Here is a 23,827-nt window from a genome sequence, read left to right as displayed (position 1 = left end):
AAAAAAAAAAAGAAAATTTGGAATTAATAGTATTCCTAGTGTAGTGTTGTTAAAATGCTGTCCATGAATTATTCATTTCTGTTAAAAAAGCACTGCTTTACAAGAGGGCTAAAAGCTCAGAAAAGAAAGAACACCACTAATCTAAATATTAAGCTTTTTCTGTATCATGCTTTGATCTCTGAAATCCATCTGAAGGAATCACTTTATGGAAGTTAAGAGCTTTTTTCTTTTTAACCTTAAGTGAATTTGATTCAAATATACATTATGGCTCTTGAATCTTAAAGATCATTAGCTGTACATTTGCTGCACATCAGAAGCCTGGGAAATAATGTCACAAGCTTATTTTGAATAAAACTTTCAATGCATTTCCTCATGTCAATACTGAAACAGGTTTTAAATCACATAAAGTTAAAAAAAGTCCTAATCCTTTCACTTTTTGTATGCTGGTCAGCATTACTGGCTTTAGAAAACCTTGCTGAAGTTACTGGAGTCATACAACTATTAAGGGACCTGTGGGTACAAGATGGAGACAGAAGCATATAATACATGATGAAAAGTAGACTTTGTGTTTTTTCTTCAATGGGATGTAATTATATTTGTCTGTTTCTTAAGAATCCTGTAACTCTTCCCAGCTCTACATACTCCCCCTGTCTCAAGGGTTAATATTTCCTAGGACTGAATTCTGAGTTTGAATTATTTAATAAAATAACTCCAGACACCTGTCTACTTGTTTCCTAAGTTGCATTTTTCACTTTAGATTATGCAAATAGCCTGCTTTGTTCAAAAACCCCAAGACCTCAGGACCCCGGTGCGATCCCTGCACTCTGCCCCCCCTGCTCAGGGCCCTTCTGGGGCTGGAGGTCCCATCTGCGTAGCTTTGCTGAGGTGGATGGGGGAAATGGGACACGAGGGGACTCACCGCCAGTGCCACATGTGTGGGAGCACTGTGACCATGCTGACCACGCTGAGAGCTGGCAGTCCACTGTGCACCCCACCACGCACCGACTACTCGTCTGCACCGGCTTCTCCAGGTGGAGCTGTGAGATGACAAGGAAACACAAGTGTCAGCCACATCAGGTCCCCCAGCCACCTCCTCCTGCAGCTGGGCACCAAGTCAAGACAATGAAAATTGGCAGCAACTCTTTATGTTTATGGGGCACTTTCCCAAGGGTGCAGTTGGTGAAAGCAGTTTCAGTGTTGAATCATTTCACATCTGAGAGTTTCTCAGTGTTTGGGTCTTACACTGAAAGGACAATCCCATACTTCTAATACAGCACAATCTCCCTGGCCACCAGCTTTGTCAGAGTCAGTGGGATGGTCAGGATTGGCAGCCATGCCTCATGCATTTGAGTCAAAGAGTGATACCACCCATTAACACCCCGAGGATGCTCTTGTTCCCCAAAGCACCCAACCGCTGTGCTCCCATCACTGAACACAACTTCCCCACTGTTTATGGATGATGTCTTGGTGTGGGTCAGAAGGCACCAGCTTTCTGGAAACAAAATGAACCTCTGGGTGTTTCCATGCCCCAAGCACATGCGTGGCAGAGCTGTGTCTCACCCGCTGGCAGAGCTGTGTGCTGACAGTGGCCCCATCGCTGCGCTGGCAGCTCAGAAGGCGGTGCCGCTCTCCGTGCCCGCAGGTGGCATTGGCATCCAGCTGGCACCCGCTCCAGCCTGTGGACACAGAGCAAAGGGTGCAGTGCTGCAGGTCATGGCTGTCCCGTTTGACATCTTTTTACTCAACATGTGGGCTACGTTTGCTGAGAGCAGCGCTTCCCCATATCAAGACATCCCAAACCAAAGAACAACCCACACAAAAGAAAGCTGCTCTCAAAAACTGAGCAAGTCTCTGAGGGGAAGCCACTCGTTTTGCACTCAGATATCCCCTTAATGAAACCAGTACATCAGAGTGCACAGAAAACTGCTAAACACTGATAAAGTGAATCAGTTCAATCCAGTTGGCGCATTTACAAGTTGAAGTAAAATTTCACTTTGATAAAGTACCTGGGAAAGTTTCTGCAGGATAACTGGTTTAACCTATTCCTTGTCTCAAAGCAAAACTTCCATTATTTAAAACTAAGCTCTAACACTCATGAAATAAAACCAGTATTTCTAGTGGAAGAAAATTCATATCTTACTACTTGTCTGAAATTATGACAGTCAGAATACAACTAAACTGAAATAAGCCTTAAAACACCACTTAAGATAAACAAAAAACATGACACAAACAACTAAAATTTCCATACACCACCAATAAACAGAAAGAATGAGAAGAAAACCTATTACTTTGTGTCTTCCACCTCTGATAAACATGAACACATAAATGTTCTGCATTTCTGAAATGTGACAATAAAAAAGGCATCATCCTGCTGCCTGTGTGTTTCTGGGCCTCTTATTTCAAACAGGCTGAGTTTATATTCAGGTATTTTACCCTGCTTTGTTGTCCCTTCCCACAGACCCCAAACCCCTCTTAGATCTCTCCTCTCTCTGCCCTTCTCATTTATCCGAGCTGGTCAAAACGAAAGTTTTTTCCCTATTTTTGTTACTCTGTTTGCAACATGTTTAATTGCTTCTAAGGTCCTAAATAATACATTTTGCTCTGAATATCCTACACCCACCCATATAACCCATATTGCCTTCAAACCAGACCTGTTTGACTTCAAACTCAAACGATAACCTTTTAACTGGAATTTTGTAATTCTGTTGATAAGCCACCAAAACCAAGAAATTCCACTTAACCTGTTTTATTTCCAATGTACCGGCAATGACAACTTAAATACAAAAAATATGCACTGTCCACTAACCTGTACAAACCTAGGCATGTAATTAACTTTACTGAAATCAGTGATGTCTACATGTAGCTCTTTAATGTAAAAGCTTTAACCAACATCACAAGCAAACATGACTAAAAACACAACTGGAGAAACCCTTTAAGGAGGTGAATCTTTTATGGAAAGATATCTGGAAAAGCAGAACATCAATTTAATATACACTGCAATTGGTGTCACTTCCCATTAAGAATATATTGGAAAGTATCTTCCTACCTGTTAGATTGTATTGATATTGGAAGCAATTTTGGTTAAGAATACATGGCTTCATTTGTGAATCTTCAGGGCAGGGCTTTGTACTGACAGAAGACCTTAGCACTTGTCTAGTTCGGGTTTGCATAATATTCGGATCACACACCTATATAAAAAAGTGACAGAAAGTACAAGAGACCCTAGTAAACCATATACACACTGACCAGCTGGGGTTGTTACATGCATATTCATGGCCATATCAAGGTACAATATAATCACACTGTCATTCTACAGATACTTAAAGGCATATGAAGGAAATGTGGTTCAAAGCAAAAATCCAGTATTATGAAAAGTCACATTTTTTCACCCTGATTTGCTGTTTTAGGCACTCTTATACTATTTCTATACTTTCTTATAAGGATCCTTGGGGACTATAGGCTAAAGACTGCGCCATTTTGCTGTGCTCTACTTTCCACCTCTTTCCAAGGCATTAGGGTTAGGCAAATTGCGTAGTACTGAATAGTGGAAAAGGATTTCTGGCACAATTAATACATTTTTAAGTAATAACTGACGTTACAGCAAAGCTTTCATTTCTAGGAAGGACATTTATAATTGCCTATCATTTATAGAGCTGACAAGAAGACGGGGTGACTTTTCAAATTATGTGACGTAAATACTGATGACCAACAGCCCAGGATTTGCTTGTTTACATTTTCATGTGAACATCATAGAATTGTAAGAATACCAGGTTGGAAGGGACACCAACGATCATCTGGTCTAACCTTTCTTGGCACAAGCACAGTCTAGACTAGCTGTTCCAGCACCCTGTCCAGCCAAATCTTAAAAGTGACCAACACTGGGGAATCCACCACTTTCCTGGGAAGATTATTCCAATGGCTGACTGTTCTCATTGTGGGAAAGTTCCTTTTCTGTCCACTTGGAATCTCCTGAGAGTAGCTTGTGCCCATTACCCCTTTTCTTTTCCATGTGACTCCATCTTTGTAGCCACCCTTTAAATACCGGAACATGGTGATAAGGTCTCCCCTGTGCCTTGTTTTCTCTAGGCTGAACAAACTCAGCTCCCTCAGCCTTTCCTCACATGGCAGGATTCATGTTTGATCATCTTTGTGGCCCTTCTCTGAACCCTCCCCAGCCTGCCCACATCATTTTTGTATAGTGGGGTCCAAAGCTGAGCACAGGATTCCAGGTGTGGCTTGATAAGTGTTGAGTACAGTGGGATAATGACATCTTTATCTCTGTTTGTTGATGTTGGCCTTCTTGGCTGCAGCTGCACACTGTTCACTCCTATTGAGCTTGTTGTTCACTTGGACCTCCAGGTCCCTTTCCACAGAGCTCCTCCCCAGCCAAGTAGATCCCAGCCTATGCTGCACTCTTTAATAGTGTTTACCCAGGTGCAAGACCTTACACTTGTTCTTACTGAACTTCATAAGGCTCTTTTTAGCTGGCTCCTCCAGCCTAATACGAACCAGCTGAGGCAGGTTTTCATTTGTGTTTGTACATCACAGGCATGAAAATTGTTTTAGCAGTCCTCCATCCTTACTCCATTAGCATTGTGGCATGGGGCTGTTTTGCTTTCCATTTTACTGCAAACTTGGCAATAGTGACCAAATACTTTCATTATTCTAAGAAACATTCCCCTTATGGTAGAAGAAAGCACCTGTTCACCCCTACAAATCTCCTCCTGCAGCCTTCTGGTTAACATGCCTCTGCAGCACGAGAGCTGTTCTCTTTGGATGACACACAAAGGTGTTACCTGGCTCTGCTTACATGTTTCTTAGTTATTTCCCTTGGTGCACTTAATTTGGGGCTATAGCATAAGCACTGGCTGGGCTATGAGGAACGTGGTTCCACTGCTGCTGCCCCAACCCTGGCTGTCGCATCCATGTCTCAGGCCAAAGGGAAGTACTTCAGGAGAAAGGCATCATAGCACCAATGATTAAATGCTTGTGACACAGGGCAAGGCTGAGGTGAAGAACACGAAGGATTGCTATTTTTTGTCATTTAACAAAATCACAAAACCATCAAAATAAGCTTATTCTGAAGCCAGGGCGATTACGGGAATATATAATAGCCATTTTGACTGCAAGGCTGGGACAGAAAAGCAGCTCCAAGTGCAGGGGAGCTGACCTGCTGAAACATTTCCCTGCAATCCAGTACAGAGGGAATGGATCTGTGGTAGTGGTCACAGCTAACCTAATGGAAATAAATCCCTATTAAAGGTATTCACAGCCATTTACTGAAGAAGAGAACCTATTTAATTCCTAATGGTCTCTCATTAGGACTAAAGACCACTCAGGAACAGAAAATAAAACAAAAAAAAACCCAATGCATTTTCATAAATGCTTGGGAATTTAAAACATGATTTTTCTACTAGAGTGGTTTAATTACAAAAAATAACTAACATTTCAAAACCACAGGCTTGCTATCATGCAACTGACTGCTAACACTGAACCCTACATGGATAAAGCATGGATAATTCCTGTATTGTGAATATTAAAGAGAAATGCAATGGCATTGCAGCATAAATCTGTATCTTGAACTGCTGAAAACCGGATTAGTTGCACAGATGATAGCATAACTAAACAGAATGAATATCAAGAAAAATAGGAAAAAATGCTGGTCCGGTTTTAAAAAATGTATGTTCAGGGACAATATTCCATATGTTTACACAGTGTGAAGGAAATTCCATTATGTCCTTATTGCTGACACAGACCTTGTCAAATAATTTTAAATGTTAATCTTATTGGAATATTCCCGATCATCTAAAATAACCAATTGTTCTTAATTATCTGAAAATTAAACCTATGCTAAGTGTTTACCAATAGTTTACTGCCTTTTCCACAACTAATCTGATTGCTTGTCCTCACAATTAGCACTAATAACTTAAATGATTTGCCAATAAAACAAAACAAATAAAAAAAAAAATCAAAGAAGGTATCTCAGTAGCTACTCCTAATGAATGTTTCTCTGCATTATGTCACCAAGGGGAAAAAAATCAATAAATGCTGTGACAGAAGATGAGTCTGTGCTGTCCCAGAAATACCTGCTTTTGCTTCCTTCAAAATATGAACCTGTAGACAGAAAATACGTCTCATTTGTAGATAAGTAACTTCTTTAAATAAAATAGCATGCACCCATCTAGCATGCATCCTGCTAGGCTTGATTACACGGCATTGATGCAGCTCAGTGCTGCACATGCTGTCATACAGCCCCCCCCCCAAATTTCCTGGTGATCAGGACCATTTTCCCACTCAGTTGTCCTCCTGGTGGGTAGCAGACCCATCTAACAGGTAAAAATCTATCTGGTGTTTGCCAGGATCCAAACAAGCAACTTGTTTATTGCAACTCTGAAGCTACGATTCTCACTGTACTGATGAGCCATGTTGTTCAGAAGCCAGAGCTGATGTGATAAGCTCCCCACTTTTACTAGTTCTGAATAATAAAGAATCTCTGTAGAAAATATGTTCATTTAATCAAGCTGAGTACATGGGAAACATGCAAAAATTCAAAGTTGGCAAACTGTAACTAATATCCTGTAATATTATTTGTTGAATTTCTCTTTACGTCAATTGAGAAGTCAATTTAGTTTTATAATTGATTTTCTGGCCTTACTCTTTCAAGTTAACTATGTAAAAAACTTCAGCCAAATACATATGAAACTGAATAAGCAGTAGGAGTGAACGACTTGCAAAGAAAAAGATGAAAGTTCGGATTTTCAAAGGAGCAAGAGGGAGAGGAGCATCCAGTTACCCTGGAAACTCATGGGACTGGGTGCACAACTTTTGCAGGACCTCTCCAAAATTCCAGGCTGGAAAAATTCAATATTTATGACATGGCAAAGGTTGAGGAATGGCTTGGCAGACTCAAAGTCATTCAGGGATGTGAATGGTGACAGTTAAAGAGAAGGGATTGTTTCCAGTGGGGAGTTGCTGAGGGTATTAACAAGCAGCGACAAACAGACATGTGCAAGCTGCACAGTAAAAGGAAGGTATTATGTCACTATTATCACCACTGCTATCACTACCAATGGTATGCATCGAGTCCTGAATCTGTATCTTAAAAAATACCAAGTGAAAAACCAGTCACCATCAATGGCAAATTACATTTTCAGGAGGTAGGACAGACACAGCAGTCAGTAATATTATAGCAAAGGCATCGAAAGAAACAAATATTATTTGTGTAATTAAAGTAAGAAATCATCTCAGCATTAATTAAGATTTGGGCAAGATTATGGAAGGGGTTGATTCTGAATATTCTCACAAATTAAAAGAATGACAAAACCAATTGACTGTTCAAATACTCTCCCATAGGAAATAGTAACGGTGCCGTTCATGGATCAAGACTAGATCTGCTCTATCCCATTACGAATCCCAGTTTCTTATCACAAGCATATATGAATCTACAATTTTGGGGGTTTAAAATAAATAAACCCCACTGTGATTCAGCAATCCTTTACTGAGTATATTCATTTACAACTCCTCTCTTCCCACTGAGTGGATGCTATACTTTCAAAGACACTGTTTTACTTCCCACTGTTCTATTAATAACTACTACTTTCAGTGATCAGATTAAGCTTTTTTTCAATTATTTTTACGTTAAGTCAGCCATTACCTCCTGTAAAGTAATCATAACTGGTTTGTGCTCAGCATTATCCAACACTTATACAGTGGAAGAACAAGGAAAGTTGAAAATGGACAGCCAACAACACCGTTAAGAGAAAGGCAGGTACATACAATGGAAGTGTTCAGTAGTGGGAGTTTGACTTTGACTTGTATTTCTGAGATCATCTCTTTATGGTCATGCTACTTATTTTTATGCCTGTGGTTATAAATCCCACGAGCAGTCTCTATAGTTGGAGAATTTGGTATGTACCGATGGGGTAGAATTGGGCATAACAGCAAATCTCCTAACAGCAAATCTTCAAGGTGATAGATTGCAACGACTTATTAGAGTGGATTTAGGCAGTGTGAAAATCAGGTGATGGTTAAACTGAGGGCAATGCAGAATCACTTGCAGATGCTGAAGCTCTCCACATACACAGAGCTTGATGATACGTGCCAGGGTCCAGATCAAGCAACTCTTGCACAGACTTCATGTGGAGGAAAGATAAAAAAAAGATGGGGTGAAATTCAGCCTTTCACTTAGGTCTTGGCTCTAGGCACATCTCCAGTAAACTGCAATAACAGCAACTCTGTTAGCACCTCCACTTGATTTTTCCAGAGGGTCTGCTCTGCCAGACAGGAAGGAACAGTAATTCTTATTGCAGCCTGAGGACTATCAGAGCAAGTGCAAAACCACTGTCCAACTTCTGCCCCTATTCTGAACAAACGAAACCCACTTCTGACACCACCCAGACTAGAAATAGATTATAAAGATTTATGGATCAAAGAAGGATGATGAATATCAGTGTTGCTTGGCCATAAACAGATGAAAAAGTCCTAAGACATTGAGGTGTCTGTGATGCATAGAGGTAGAAGGTGAGAGGCTTGGAGAACTCTATATACCTTAAAGGTTATGTGCTAACTCAGTGTAGCAGTTAAGTTTTACAGACTACGCTGTTTGTTGGATTTAGTCCAGGTTCCTTCTTGATGAATGTAAACAATAGGGAGTGTAATTCAGGCATATGATTCCTTTGAAATCAGTGATAGGAGTGGAATTAATTTCTGGATGGAAACAATAATGGGGACCTAACTCAGGTCGCACATTAATAACCTACAGAGAAGGATGTCATATACAGACACAGGACATTTGTTTAGGTGTATAATTATACTGCCCCAGCCTACTTTTTAGTATTAAATCTCACCATTTACTTTATCCTTTTCCATGAAGTGTGAAAAAGTTGAGCTACAGCCAGGGATCTATAGGCCAGGTTATATAAACCACTACAGAAACAAAATATTCTGAAGCAATGGGAGGCACATAAAATTTTAAGTTAGAAATGATTCAGAGCTTTTCCCAAAGGACCATTCAGAAATTATAAAAGCCTTCATCTTGATTCTATGGAGGAATTCTTGGCAGTATTATGTACTGCATTTTTTAATACTTCTTTTAGCCAATCACAGTTCTCCATCATGACCACTTGTCTCTATTTTAAGCTAACGTAAAAAGTGAGGGACACAAACATGCACAAAGGATGTACCCAGCCTTTGCTCTAGCCAGTAAGAGAACAGACAAAGCACAGACAGTTTGTTCTGGAAGACAAGAATAATATCTAAAACAAAACTGAAAAGTTATGAATGCCAAGGTCCAGGGTAAGAGCTGTTAACATATCACGCATTAATTTACATTATTAGACTCTCCTTGTGGTGGATTTTAAAAGCTGTCCATTGATCCAGGCTTTCACATGCATCATAATTGTACAACACAAGCGCTGTAACCCATTAGAGAGCCCTTTAACCTGTTTAATTTATCAAACAGATTGTATAATGCATAGTGCACTATAAATAGCCGGCCGCATTATATTTAACTGGCTATTCATAAGGAAACATACAACCTTAAACTCAGCTAAATGCATTGGTAGCAACAGGATTTGACTATTTTTAACAATGCAATGAACCATTATATTGTTCATGCCGATGTGGATGTTTTGTAACAATTTAACAAGTCATTTACAATAACATGAGCAGTCTTTTGAAATGAAAATGCATTTGCATAAATTTTCTTTTTGAGACATATCTAGGTTCTAAAACCTTATCTGCCTCAATAAATAATGATTACTTTAAGAAAATGATTAATAGAGATGAAGAAAAATAAAAAATGAATCTAAAAATACAGCAGTTACCAACTTTTTGATAAAGCTATTAAAAAAACCAAGCTACAGCTATGCATAAGGAGCAGTGTATGTTCTTCCAGAAAGCCTTGGACTAGCATAATTCTCATGCTTGGCCTGAATAAGTTATCTTTTGGACTAGAAATACAACTCTGTGCAAAATTCATTCTCCAATCCAGTCTCCATACTGCAAGTTCTCTGCCAAACCTACATATAAAGGTACCAGTTGTGATGAAGACTTGGGTAAAACACATAGTGAGCCCCAGCTCTACAGGAGTCCACAATTTCTCTTCCAGCTGGCATTTCCAAGCTAATGACTCCAACTTATATTTATGATGAAAATAACTACATAACCTGGGAGTCAGCTGTATTGCCTGCTGCCACTTTTAATGCAATCAGTTGCTGCAGTATTACACTCCTTCACACGTATTCAAGAGAATAATAATTCAATTGTCTCAAGTCCTGAGCATTGTACATTGCTACTGATCCATGAGGAAAATGCTCGCTGAAACAGAGACAGCTGTTCTCACTCAGTAGACATGTAACCTCCTATAATTAACTAATTTCAGACCTCTTGGAATTAGCTGCTAGAAATGCCAACAGCTGAGGCAAACAAGGAGGCCACTCTGATCGGCCACAGGGGCTGTGACAGCTATCCACACAACAGAGAGCTAACAAAATAAATTTGAGGTAATTATTTCAGAGACTTGTAGCACAATTCACGTATTAACTCCTTGTAAGAATGCTTTGATGAATTCAATTGAAGTCAATTAATTACATTTCCTAGTCAGATGAATACAAAGTTGAGACACCACAGGAAGTACCTGTTATTCCATCACTGAATATGTAACAGAGATGATAGGATTTCAGTTTCCAGATTGTTTAGCTGGGTCTTTAGGCAATCAAGTGATGATGTCTGACTGAACATGCTATTGTAGCTGGAATGAATATGAAATCTCTGAAGCAAAATGCAAGTCAATCCAATTTGCTCGTCATTTTTTTTTCTAACTAGCAAGATTCAAACTGTTATTTTAAATGGCTTTAAACCCCGGATATTTAAGTTACATGGTTGTTACTTAGTGTCAAAGAAGAAAACTTCATGAGCCAAAAAACAGTCTTGAATCAGAAGGAAAACCATTTTGAATTTACTTCTCACAATAGAGAATGTGAGAATAACAGGGAAGCTTTAAATAAGTAATTAAGAGTTTCTTGAATTCAGTAATGAGTCAAAATCTCAAAAGTAATCTCATGGTATTACAGTTCAGACAACTGCATTTCTGGGTCATAGCAAAGTGCCATTAGAGGAAATATTAAAATTTAGCTTTGTACAGCGGTATTAAATGGCACTATAATCAAGATGCAAAAAGCCATTCACTTGGAAAATACACATTAAAGAATTGTGGGACCATCTGAAATTACAAAAGACCACCCTAGAAATACAAATATTTAAAAGCAAAAGGAAAATGCAGCCACAAAACAAAGAACAAATACAATGTTTTAGCAGAAAGAAGTATTGAAGGAAATACTCCCCATTGACAAGGCAGTCCCCACCTTTATGACTCATTGATTTCAATATGATTCAAGCGTATTTACCATGCCGAAAGTGGAAAATTCACATGGGTAGAGTATTGCTACAAGATAAAACCAAGTAATAATCTAGAAAGCATCCAGAGTACAATAACATATTGACAAAAGGTACACTAGATAATCTAAAAGGCCTTTTTATATTCAGCTGATAAAAGTTAGTTATTCTACTATCAGGATGAATTTATTATCAACACCATAAAATATGAGCAGAACACCAAAACGACTGGAAAAGAACTCTAAAGAGTCACTTTTTTTCTTTTCAAAAGAACTGACCAAAATCTCCAGTAAATATCTCAAATTAAAGAGCTACTTGGGCAAAGATGAGGCTGAAATTGTGATTGCTTATGTTAAAAACTGGCATGTGTCAAGTTTCATAAATCCACTTTATCTCCAGGAAGCCAAACATGACCAAAGATACAGGAAGGTTTCCTGGAATGCTCTTTGGCAGCTGCCTCACAAAAGTGCTATGACTATAAGAGTGCCAACTATTGTGGTATAAAATGTAAACCTGCTTGAAGAACAGCAGTATGAATATAGGTGTTTTCCAGTCCAATATGATGTGATCCTGAAAATTTTTCATATTACTTGGGGAAGAGAAAGGAGCCATATTTAGAAAATGGATTTTTGGTGAATATTCATCCTCAAAAGACAGGCCTTTACCTCCAGTTTGCCATGAGTCAGACACTATGCATGAGTATACCAACTGTAGAGCAAAATTCCCTCAAACACAATTAAAAAGGCAGCCCAAATGAGCAGGAGGTTCTATGCACACAAACTTACTGATGTGCTTTTGGGCACTGTGGGAAGACATTTGACACAAGGCTGGGGGCACAGCAGATCTAGCCAAAAGATTTCACATGAGATTCAGCTCCACATGCAGACTCCTATATTTGGGTGTCTATATGTAGGGTCTCTGTGCAAGGTTCAGACACAAGCTCTCACACAACCAGTGGAGCTATTCAACTGACCACACTTAGCTCTTATAAACAAAGCAGGCTCCATTGCCTTTGTAACTCCACTGACCATGTCCACCAGCTTGTGGCCATCCTCAGTGACCACGTTTCCTAGTGGCAACTCGAGAGATGAAGGGTTGCATTAATTACCCTGGTGCTGGCAATGCCTCACTCCTGGCCACGACGTTTCCTTTGATCCCTGCCCCATTAGACAAGTATTCCTAAACATACTGAAGATACACCATTGTCTGTCACAGTACAGCCATTCTGCACTTAGAGCAAGCCCAGTGCTTGCTGTGGAGATGCTAAGCATGTGCAGCCTGAGAGGGACTGTGCTATGTGGTCCTCTCAAAACCAAACACAAATGGCCAAAGTAGCTATAAAAGGGAGACAGCACTGCTGTAAATTTGTCAAAAGAAGGTTTTATCTGTCCATAAAACTTCAAGCTGTTTATTGCCTCATATCTGGACAGAACTATTTAAACACATGCTCCATCAGCACGCAGTCATCTCAGTTTCACAACAAAGCATTGCAGAACAGCTTGTGAAAGCATATTGTTCAGTTAATTGGATTGGCATACAGATGCCCTTGCATTTATGAATTAACATCAACTATGGCAAAGGAACGTACAAGGAGACACAGGGACTGTGGCACTCAGCCTGCGACTGCGAAAAGCTATGCTGCCTGATGGAGTGCAGCCCACAAGTTCTGGGCACCCCTTTCCTGCTTCACCATTACCAAAAAGGAGCATTCATGTAAAAACTCAGGGTGTCCTAAGGACACGAGGGTGCTTAAAGCTTCAAGCTGTCCTTCATAACCAAGTGACTGCCACCAAGGCAACTGAAAAATACCCAGTGGCTTGAGGATCTCTGCATCTGTTTACTGCATGCTAAAAGGAAGAAAATCTACCTGTGAAAAAGAAAAGTCCATGGCAAAGAAACAGCCCAACCACAGTAGGACACTGGAAGGTATCCAAGCACCTGTACTGGTGCAAGAGCGCTATACTTCATCAAAGCTATGCTGCTCAGGAGGAGACGAATGAAGGAAATGAAACACAAGATTTTATTTGACATGTTCTGACTGAGAATATTGATATGCTACACAAAATATTATGGAAGGAAATCACCTGTGTCAGCAGTAGTATAAATATCTGTCCAATAATAACTCAGACTTTTGATAATGGCCCAGTTAACACAGGGGCAATGAATATATGTTTGTCACTTAAATACATCAAGCAAGTCTGTTAAAAAAACCCTGACATTAAACCTGACACCTATTTTAACACTGAGAGAGAAACAATCAGTTTGAAATTACATGCTTTGAGGCCAGAGAGTTTTCACAAGACAGAATTTGCAGCTTCTTTCCATCTCGTACACTTAGGAAAACACAGAGCACTTGGCAGTGGCTTGAATCCCTGCATAATTCACAAAGTTTCAAGTGTTTTGTGACATGACAAATTGTTCAGGCATCTTGCTGCCATGCCTTTCTGTTGCTGTTGCCTCACATCTTCCCTCAAGGAACAGACACTGGACAGAAATAGTGTCTGTTGGGAAGGGAGAGCTGTCTTTCCCACAGGCCTAAGACTTTTCCAGAGGCGTGCCACACACCACACTTTACCAGCAGGTTGTTATGGCAGTCAGGCATTACTCATAGACATTTCCCTTTAAATATGTCTCCTGTAATATATCTCCCCTGCAAATATTTACTAACACAGCCCTTACTGGAGCAAGAATACTGGTCCCTTCCACTGCTCTTCTTGTGTGGGTCCTCTTCCATAGACCAAGTAGAAAGATGGGTTGAATCAACTGGCACAGTAATAGCTATGTTTTACTACCTTTCTATAGCTCAGTCTCTGTAGAAGTGTAAGTATCTCCAGATTCAACCATGCTAAATAATTTACTTTTTCAGAGAATAACTATGTTCTGAAGTGGTCGATGGACAGCAAAGACTGATGCATGAGAATTGCCAAAGACACACAAGCAAGAGAGCCTACCTGTGGGCACTTGCTCCACTGTCCCCAGTCAGACACGACACACTCACTGGGACAGTACAAACTACACTTCTGCATCACATCTGGGATTTCAGCCTGATTACACAGTGCATTGGGCACAGTCTCCCCTTTGTGGTCCTCAGCAGTACTTACACACCTACACAGAAAACATTTTCATTAGAGGATCATCACCATACCACAGAAGTAATGGATATCAACAGGTCCTCTTGAGCCCATATAGGACACCATATATAACACAGTAGCTATATGCAGTATGGCTGGTCAAAAAATAGAGTTCATCATGTTAATACAAATCAAAACCAGGTACACACACAACATGCTTCTGTTACTCAAAGATTTCAATAACAACTACTTTACAGAAACATTTCAGACTTCATACAGAGGGATTTAAACTTTGATCAGAAGAGAGGTGAGCGAACAGAAAATGACAATCAGCAAGAACATACCTTTGTGCTCCTGATATAAATACCTGAACATTTGGAAATAACTCACCATTTCCCCATGCCTGGGGAATGAATATTCACTAATAATGAATGCCACTCCGGTGTGTGCAGTGCCATTACTTGAGGAAAACGTTAGCAAATTAGAATATGGAGGATTTGCCCCTCAGGGGGCTTTATGTATATATATGGCATTTAGGTTGAAGAATTCTAATTTAAACTTCATGCCTTCTTCCTGAAAGACATCCTGATCGTAACACAAGGCTGCATCTCTGAGATGCTTTTCCTGTAAACCATTACACATAAATGCATGTTTGTTTTCATTTGAAATGCACTGGAGTCAGCAACATACTCACTGTCAGACGGCCAGATATTGCAGCTTTATGCAAGTATGTATCAGCTCTTTTTAATCTGAAGTACCTGTGCTTTTGTCTTCACGCACCTGACTTTTCTTGTTTGCATTCCTTCTCCACAGTGGAGGGAATTTTGTTCACTCTTGATTTTGCATGGAGACCATGGTTCTACTACCCAAGAATACTGATTGCACTCACTGTAGCATGGGACTGCCTCATACACCTACAAGAAGAAAGAATCAAAACTGTTCATCTGAATTATACAGGTTAGCATCTCTCCAGAAATGCCTCAGCCAAAGCCAGGAAAGAGTATACTTAAAAACATCCTAGCTTACACTCCTTATGCTAATTATGCGATGGATATTGTAATAGCTTTAAGTTCATTTATTCATTATTGACTTGCCACAGGATTTCTAAGTATACAATAAACAGTAGTATGTAAACAGTATCTTAGGAAATAGGACAAATAACCGCTATTTCCTGCAGCCAGAAGAGGAACTCTATTACAATTTCATTTGCTCCAACTGCTGTTGCTATAATCTATCACACATTATTCACCAGGACTGTAAGCACTGCATACTTTTGTGTTTCAGAAGGTACAAACTTAAAATCAGCACTCATTTACCTTTGCTTCTGACATATCCTTGTAAGTCATTTATCATAAAAGAATGAAATTTCATGCATCCTATAAATTTCATTTTTATACACAAAACTTGCAAATGTTTTTTTTCCCTGCAAGTGGGAACACATCTAATCAACTCTAACACATCTAAGGAAACATGACTGTGTGTTCACCTGAGCTGTGGTGTCTATGTAGATAGAAAAATACAGCCAAAAGCCTGATAAACTTTCTTAAAGGGCGGCAGATATCCAGGTTGTTAGAAGCAGCACACTGAGATACAGTACTTTAGCAGGTCTTTAGGATTAAACAAATGAATGCATGAACAGTTCTATTACAATAATGAATAAAAGTTACTCATTTTGAATCCAGTACGCCTGCAGAAGCTGATTTGAAGATACAGTGTTTTCTGTTGCTTTGTATGAAGCACAATGTGCTGCCCTGGAAAAATAAAGCACACCTAAAACTTCTCCTTCCACACACCAAAATCTCCCTGGTCTTGCTGGTGTGGAGCCGTTCAGTTCTCACCATTAAAATTACTGTAAATCAATAGCTTTCCTCCCAGCTACCACCTCTCCTGTCTAGTTCCCCTCACCACCCCCCCCCCCAAAAAAAAAAAAAATCAGGTTTAATAAATTATAGCTTCATTTTAAAATAGCAGACTGTGACTATGCATGGTGTGGACACAACAATACAGAAACCTTACTTGAAACATTTTGGAGGTGGGCAGGTGAGATCAAGGTACTGGTTTGAAAACAAAACTGGTGCCCCATCCGAAAATCATCTTCATACCAAATAAAATGAAGATAAGTTGATAAAGAAAAGTATTCAGGAACAGAAAATGCCATAAACTAATTTTAATTGTGGGTCTGCATATAAGTTGTGCACAAGGTTAGCAGAGAAGAAAGAGTAGGAGAAGCTGAAAAGTGCAAAATATGTGAAGGAGAAAAGAAAGAGGGACCAAAAGTCAGGACTGGTGGAGGCAAGCATGGCATGAACTAGTAATAGCATCACGTTTTATGCAGAGGAAAGGAATGGGATTGAAGGGAGAAAAGGCAGTAGTAAAATTAGTACAATTTTTCCTACATATTACTAAGCACAAATCCTTTTTCACGGTCTGTGCACAAATAACATAGAGAACGTGCAAAATTTATGTGTACTACTATTTCAGGGATGAAATACACACAGAGATAATGTTTGGTACAAGAAGCTTCCTGCAAGTGAGTGGGGCCACTCTGCAGCATTTGGGGGAGCACTGGAGCTGAGCGACATTTCCAGCTTGTGCTGGACCTGCACAAAGGTCTGTGAAAGATCACAGTGGTCCTCAATTGCTCAATATGGGCTAATGACTTCTGCATGCTAAGGTGGCAGTATTTGGCCTAACTATAGGTATCTGTGTATTGTACAAAGTGCTAAGTTTCCTAGACTGAGCAAGGAGCACCACGAGTGTCACTAATTAGCTGTGCAGTCATGCTTATTAACTGATGTACACGAGAGTAAAGAGAGAAAGTACCTGCTGAGCAAGTGCTCAGCACCAGCAAGCAGGGAGACTGCCAGTGTGGGGGGATGCACCAGGCAGCACACTGAGCCCACCTAAAGCCACTGTCCTGCCCCAGCTACCCTGTCACCTTCGGAGAGTTACTGACTCCTGCAGTCATTTCCCTGCACACCCCAGGGAGAATAAAAATCCCTTTTTAGGCACTGTGAAGCCTTCACGATCCCCAAAGACAGCTGGGAGATGGATGTAGAGACAGGCAGTACTTATTGGTTTCCCTGCTCCACGGAGTAGAAGGAAAAACTACACTCTGTCTATGTTGTCTGACAAAACATACTGCTGTCTGCAGGAGATGATTAGTTGAAGAGGTAAATGTGTGCTTGAGGCATGATCAGAGTTTCCCTCATTGCAGAGCGGAGGCAAAACTGGGAGAGAGCAAAGCACTAAACTTCGCAAGAGCTGGCTGCCAGCAGACAGGAAATCTGCAACCTGCAGAGGAGAAATCTCACTGTGCAGTGTTAAGGGAGGTAAAACTTATTTACTAATACATTAATTAAGAGCCAGGTGAGTACTTTGTTCCTGCTTTTTAAACTTCTGGAGAGAAAGACAAGGTTGAGGGCGGCTGGGAGGTGATAGTGCACATGCTGCCTGCGCCCTTTTGTAAGTACAGTGGGGTAGCCAGGGCACGCACAGCACAAACAGTGGCTTTAAGGATTTAAGATCCTTTCCCCTTCTCTAATTAACAACCCTTCCTCAGGGTTAGAGGCTACCACTGTGAATCCCACAGATCAGGATGTGAGCACTGGCAGCCTTTCAGTGCTCACCCCCACTGCCTGCAGCAAGAAGCCTCTGCTCCTTGCTCAGAGAAGACCAAGACCTTGGAAAATCCAACATTGTTGTTTCAGTGACCTCTCATTGCTCTGTGCTAATATCTATTAAACCTCAGACCTCTCCAAACCAGCAAACCCTCGCTGTGGATAGCAGCACAGGCCTAATACCAGGAATTTACCATAACTGTGTTTTGGTGGTCAAAACCTCCTGTAGCATTTACCTGATGTGATTTCAGTTCAAGGGTTTGGGCAGGGATGGGATGCCACATGAACTAAAATCTATCCAAGGAAATGTGTGAGGACAAAACGGAGATCACATACGCAGTGACACAAATACACGTAATGTGAAGTGATGTTTAAAATATGCTCTTTCAAGAGCAGGCAGGATAGCAATAATAAAGCCATTAACAGAACATTTGTATTCTGCTGTCTAATCATGTCAAGACAGTATGATTACACATGAAGCCACATCAGCTCTCCTCTTCTGTCACATATCCCATTCTGTGCAGGAGGAGGGAAGGCACTCTATACTTGCTGTGCAATCCCTGAAGTACCTCCATACCCAGGCAGTCTGCTGCTGACCCGTTCAGTACTTCCAGTTGGGCCAGGATTCCCAGATTGCACTCACCACCAAAAACCTGGAATATAATTGTTACAAATAACCTCTTTTCCTATGTTATTATGCTGACCACTGAACATTCTGTCTGTGAACAGCCTCGCTCCTCAACTCTGCATTGTGGCACTGAGCAATGCCATCTCCAGTAGCACCTCTGGGGCACTGGGAAGGTGTAAATAACCACCAAGCGTCATTGGGAGGGACAAATTTCCTTATGGCAAGTTACAGCATGTATCAGTAAACTCCGTTACACTTCTAAATGGGAGTCTCAAAGAGATATAAGATTTCCATGACTGAAACTCTGTGGGTATGCACTTCAGAAGCTGTGAATTTAATTTGTGACTCTATCTTTGCATTTAAAAACCATGGTGATGTGGCATGTGGTCCTTTTCTCCACAGGACAATGTTTTCCTCCCATTTCTCCCTCCTGGCTTGCCATCATTTGTTTTTTATCACTTCCAATTCCTCTCTTATTTGAAAAAAGAAAACAAAACCAAAACCCCAACAGACCTTAAAGCTTTTCATTACTATCTTTTCCTAACAGCTGTGGTACTTCAGAAGGTCAAACAGATGACGTTCTTGATTCTGTATTTTCAAAGGATATTGGCTAAGCCATGGTGTTCTTTGGGCACCACCAACCAAGGAAACCTGGAATCACTTCTCACCTCCTGGGTCCATGGGAGCCCTCTGTCCTTACCCTGAACAGAGGCTGGGATGGGATGGGGTGTCCTTACTCCTAACGCAAAACAGAGACCCAAAGTGTCTGAGCCTGGGGGGGGGTGGGGTGGGATGTACACCCATGGATCCCTGGCCGCAACAAAGAGTGTGTCCAAGCTTCAAATTAGATGCGGTTTCAGTATCCTGGCCCACATCGCATTTGCCATCTGCTACCTCTGCTGCAGATATGGAAGTCTCTTGTCCAGCTACACCACTTCTTTTCCCAAGTACGAAGACAACAGTTCCTTTGAAAATAATTTGCTTAATGCTCACTGTTCCCCAGACTTATGCGAATCCACTATGACAGTGCATTTATAAAAACTTTCAGACTGAGAAACCCAGTACATGTATGAAGCTGCACTACAACAATCCATCTCCTGAAGGACAAGAACTAAATGGAATCCACACCACGGGACCATGGGTCCACTGCTCCGTACTGCTCAGGGTGGAGAAAGACGCCTGAAGCTGCAGACACCTGACCTGTGCGGAGCTGCAGAGAGCTCAGCGCTCAGGGAACCAGCCTCACTCCATGCCTCAATGCTTCCCCTTTAGCCCCTTAAAAAAACAAACACAATCAAAATGTTTTTAACATTTTAGGAAATTAACTGCTTTCCTCAATTTTTATTCATATTCACATGCCGTGTTTTGGGCTCAATAAACCAAGGGGTGAAACGATGTCTGATGAAAGCCAATGGGAGTTTTGCTCCTGACTTCCATAGGACCACTATCTCACTCTTTGTAGCCACAATTAACCTGGAATACATTAATATCTGAATCCTAATATCAAATTGGTAGGCACAGCTCTAAATAAATTAGAGGGAAGAATGACAAAACCTATTCTTTAAAAGAAAAACTGCTATAGGCTTGCCCAAATAAAAGAAGCCAGTTTCCATTCATTCCAATGTAAACCCTGAGTCCTTGTGAAAGTATCTTGACATCGACAGTTACTTCAACAAAATATAAACCCATTAATTTATTTATTTTCTCTTTTAATAGTGATACTTGCATTTTGATGAAAAGTCCAAATATCCAACCACCACGGAGTTGTGCTGTGATTTATAATGTTCTGTAACTTACTTATTTAAATATGGGTCAGGAATAATACTGACCTTGCAAAGGGCATATAGAAAGAAGTACATTCACTCAACTGATGTGATTCATTAAAAGAAATTCATACCTATACTTCAGGTAGCTTTTCTGATAAGCACCTGCAGAGTAAACTAGACCAAGGTTCAACGTTTCTGAAAATCATAGTGACTTCATATTTTTGTGAACATAAAGATTTATTCCCCCTCAAGGTAAATATTGACTCCAGTTTTCCCTCAGTCAATATTTTAGCTTTCAAGACAGTAAATCTTGGTGTTCACCTCAACTAAAGTCAATATCTGCTTATTATATTAGAACAACCAAACTGATCACTGTAGCGGTTGCCTGAAACCCTGAGGACAACCTCTGTGCTATTCATATCTAATAAAAATGGTCTGAATTCATTGCTAACATAAGTTCATTTCATATCACAGCCCTTATACCAAGGTTACATTAGACCTAATACATTGAAACAGCCAGAACCAAAGAAACAAACTACTTTTAAACTATGGAGACCACCGTGAGTAACATCAAAGCTAGAAAAGATCCCATAGGAAAGAGCTGATTTGCTCTGGTTTGCAGAAGGAAATTCAAACACAGATATTAAAACCACTGCTATTGAGACTGGCTAGCAATTTCCCCACTTTTAATACTTTCTGCATAACCACTTTTATGTTCCCTGCATATCCAGGCTGTACAAGGAGGCAGCAGTGGGATGTCACCTCTTCTCCTCTCCAGCTTATGGACACTTCTTAGTGAAATCTGGATCACAGCCAGCACTTCTTTTGCAACCAGCCTGACACAACTGGATCTGGAGCACAGTGGGAAATATAGCTCCAAAGATGTCCATCCATTGCAATTACCTGTGAATTTGACTTCTTTGTTGATTTCATCTAGTTCATGCAAATCTCTATTTTTGGTTGTAAGGTGTTAATGTTAATACATTAACTGAATCATTTTTATAATGCTCTAAAACTGCCTTTGCAGTCCATATAATCCAGACCAGATAATTTCTAATAATGAATTTCTTTTATTTAATTCTTTAAAACTGAATTCAAGATGAGAGTACTGAATTTGTTAATTACTTAAGTGAATGTTTGATTTGGCAGATCTAAGCACACATTTAAAAGCTTTACTGAATTAAGTCTATATCTGAAGGAGAAGTACTTGCACATTAACAAACACTACATCACAGAAATTGCCTCATTAAAATTTCAACATTAAATAGTTCTCTTTAAAATAAAATTGATTTTATTTCATGCTAGTTTCTATATTGATCACAATCACCAGAAATATGCTAACTGCTCACCAGTATTAAAACTGGTTGAGTAATTAATTTTCAAACAATTTGGATTTTGCAAAGCAGCGGTTTCACTGATGAATATTTGTCTTTCGGTATTTGGATGATGCAAATAGCCACCAAAATTAAATAAATATTGCTCAAGAATGACTTACAACACAAAAGTTTGAATAGATCAGCATGTGGTAAGACTTCTGAAATTACTGGAATCCCTGAATTTTTTATGCCTACAGCAGATACCCATACAAGTATTTGTGAAGCAAATTCAGCACTTTCAGTTTTCATTTACACCCAAATCAAAGGAGTTAGTGTTTTTTTACCTCCTTTGTGGTACGGAAAATCAATTAGAGCTTTGTTAAGGTTATAAAAGGCCTTCACTGGTGTTGAACAAAGTTCATAGAAAACCTAGACATTCCTAAAACTTTGTAGCTGGCAGAAGGATGAATTTTATTCTAAGTACAAAATATGAATTAAGAGTCAGGACAATGATTACTATAGCACAGACAGAAAGACATGGATTCCCAGTGTCTGCCCTGTGGGTAGTATGGAAGCTCCTACAGAAACAGACCCTTTACCATTATAGTGAGGAACTTGCCATGGTGACAGCTTTCAAAAACACTTCCAAAACATGATTTTCACTAAGTAGGAAGGGTAAAAACACTTATCAATCCTCTGAAGTTTTCCCAGCTCTTGATTACCTATTTATAGCCTGACCCTCAAAACTGCTCAACTTTAATCTTAATTTACACATGAGAAAGCTAAGGATGAAGAATTGAGACAGCACATTTATTAGAGGCTAGCAAGGAAGCCCTGAGGGAGTGGGTGACTGAATCTGGAAATGCCTTATTTCTTGCATTGACTGGATGACACCTCAGCTTAAAATCAGACACTGAAAAGTTCAGATGAAGACATTTCAGGATGAAGCCATCAGAGAAAGCAGCACTGTAAAATTTTGGCTGCAAATTGAGGGAAAAGGGAAAGAGGAGCTATTAGGAAAGCAGCAGAGTATTCTTGCTATAAAGGTATCTGGATACTCCACTTTCCCTCACCGTGGCCTTTAGACGCTTTTACTGTATCCACTCTTTTGATGGACTTTACAATGCTCTTACTAAATCCCTTCTTTTCTTCTAATGGATGATTAAATATGCAAAGATAGACACCGCTGTATTTCAAATTCTTAAGTGAAATGAGTGGAAAATGCTTTGTTTAAGAAGTTAGTTGAAGTGAGCTCTGTCAAACCCCAGTCATTATAGCTCACACACACAGAACTAACATGTTGCTCAGCAAGGTTTATTAATTCATATTTACTAGTCATAAGTGGTTTTATTTTCTGTAAGATTGGTTCAGGCATCATTCAATGTGAGAAAATATGGGAGGACACGCAACTCCCAGATGTGAACCTGCCTCCCTCGTTTTATTCAAAGTTTTACTGTCACTACAGCCTTTGAGGAGCAGAACACAGCACAGAGTATAACCTCGCAGATATCATGCAGATATTGAGTATTTATTTCTACCTGAAATATTCAGGGCAAGACAATTTAGTTGAGATTGTTAAAGTGTGAATGGAGGATATGCGAATACAATCACAAATGGCCAGCTCCTGAGGCTTTGCTTTTTATTTTATTTTTTAATTATGTTTCTTCACTATCAAGAGACTACTGAATCTAGAGGAGATCCTAACAAATACAATTTTACTATGTTGTCAACTACTAGGGTCTAAAGCAAGACAAACTCGTTAGTGAGAGTTTCACTGCATTTCCGCTGATTTCAGAAGCTGTAGGTGCTGTAGCTTCTGCTGTCTCTCCCTGTCACAAAGCTAGGCAAGCATAGCAATTTTAAGTAGATATAAATAAATCAATGTCCCATGTTTTTGAACCAGCACGTTTTTCTGCAGCTGAAGGATAGTTTCAGGGGCAACAAACAAACATGGAACCTCCCTAGATGACTCTGTTATGCAGTAATAATGTTGGATCCCATTTTAAAGAGAGGAAGGGGAAAAAAAGCTGAT

General features: G+C 39.9%; 1 protein-coding gene across 1 annotated transcript in view; it reads right to left on the bottom strand.

Moving 5' to 3' along the window:
• Window positions 1-23,827, bottom strand: part of THSD7B (thrombospondin type 1 domain containing 7B) — a gene marked incomplete at both ends in the record, with an annotated part of 281,668 nt that overhangs the window by 21,629 nt on the left and 236,212 nt on the right. The window contains 5 exons of the mRNA XM_080620490.1: window positions 920-1,037; window positions 1,561-1,676; window positions 3,047-3,188; window positions 14,346-14,499; window positions 15,246-15,379. Coding sequence (XP_080476616.1) covers window positions 920-1,037; window positions 1,561-1,676; window positions 3,047-3,188; window positions 14,346-14,499; window positions 15,246-15,379 — 664 coding nt within the window. The remainder of the gene's footprint in view (window positions 1-919; window positions 1,038-1,560; window positions 1,677-3,046; window positions 3,189-14,345; window positions 14,500-15,245; window positions 15,380-23,827) is intronic.

The sequence above is a fragment of the Psittacula echo genome (assembly GCF_963264785.1).
Source record: "Psittacula echo genome assembly, chromosome: 6".
In the NCBI taxonomy this organism is placed as follows: Eukaryota; Metazoa; Chordata; class Aves; order Psittaciformes; family Psittacidae; genus Psittacula; species Psittacula echo.
Note: the sequence above shows the minus strand (reverse complement) of the source record. Positions and strands in the feature narration are given on the sequence as shown.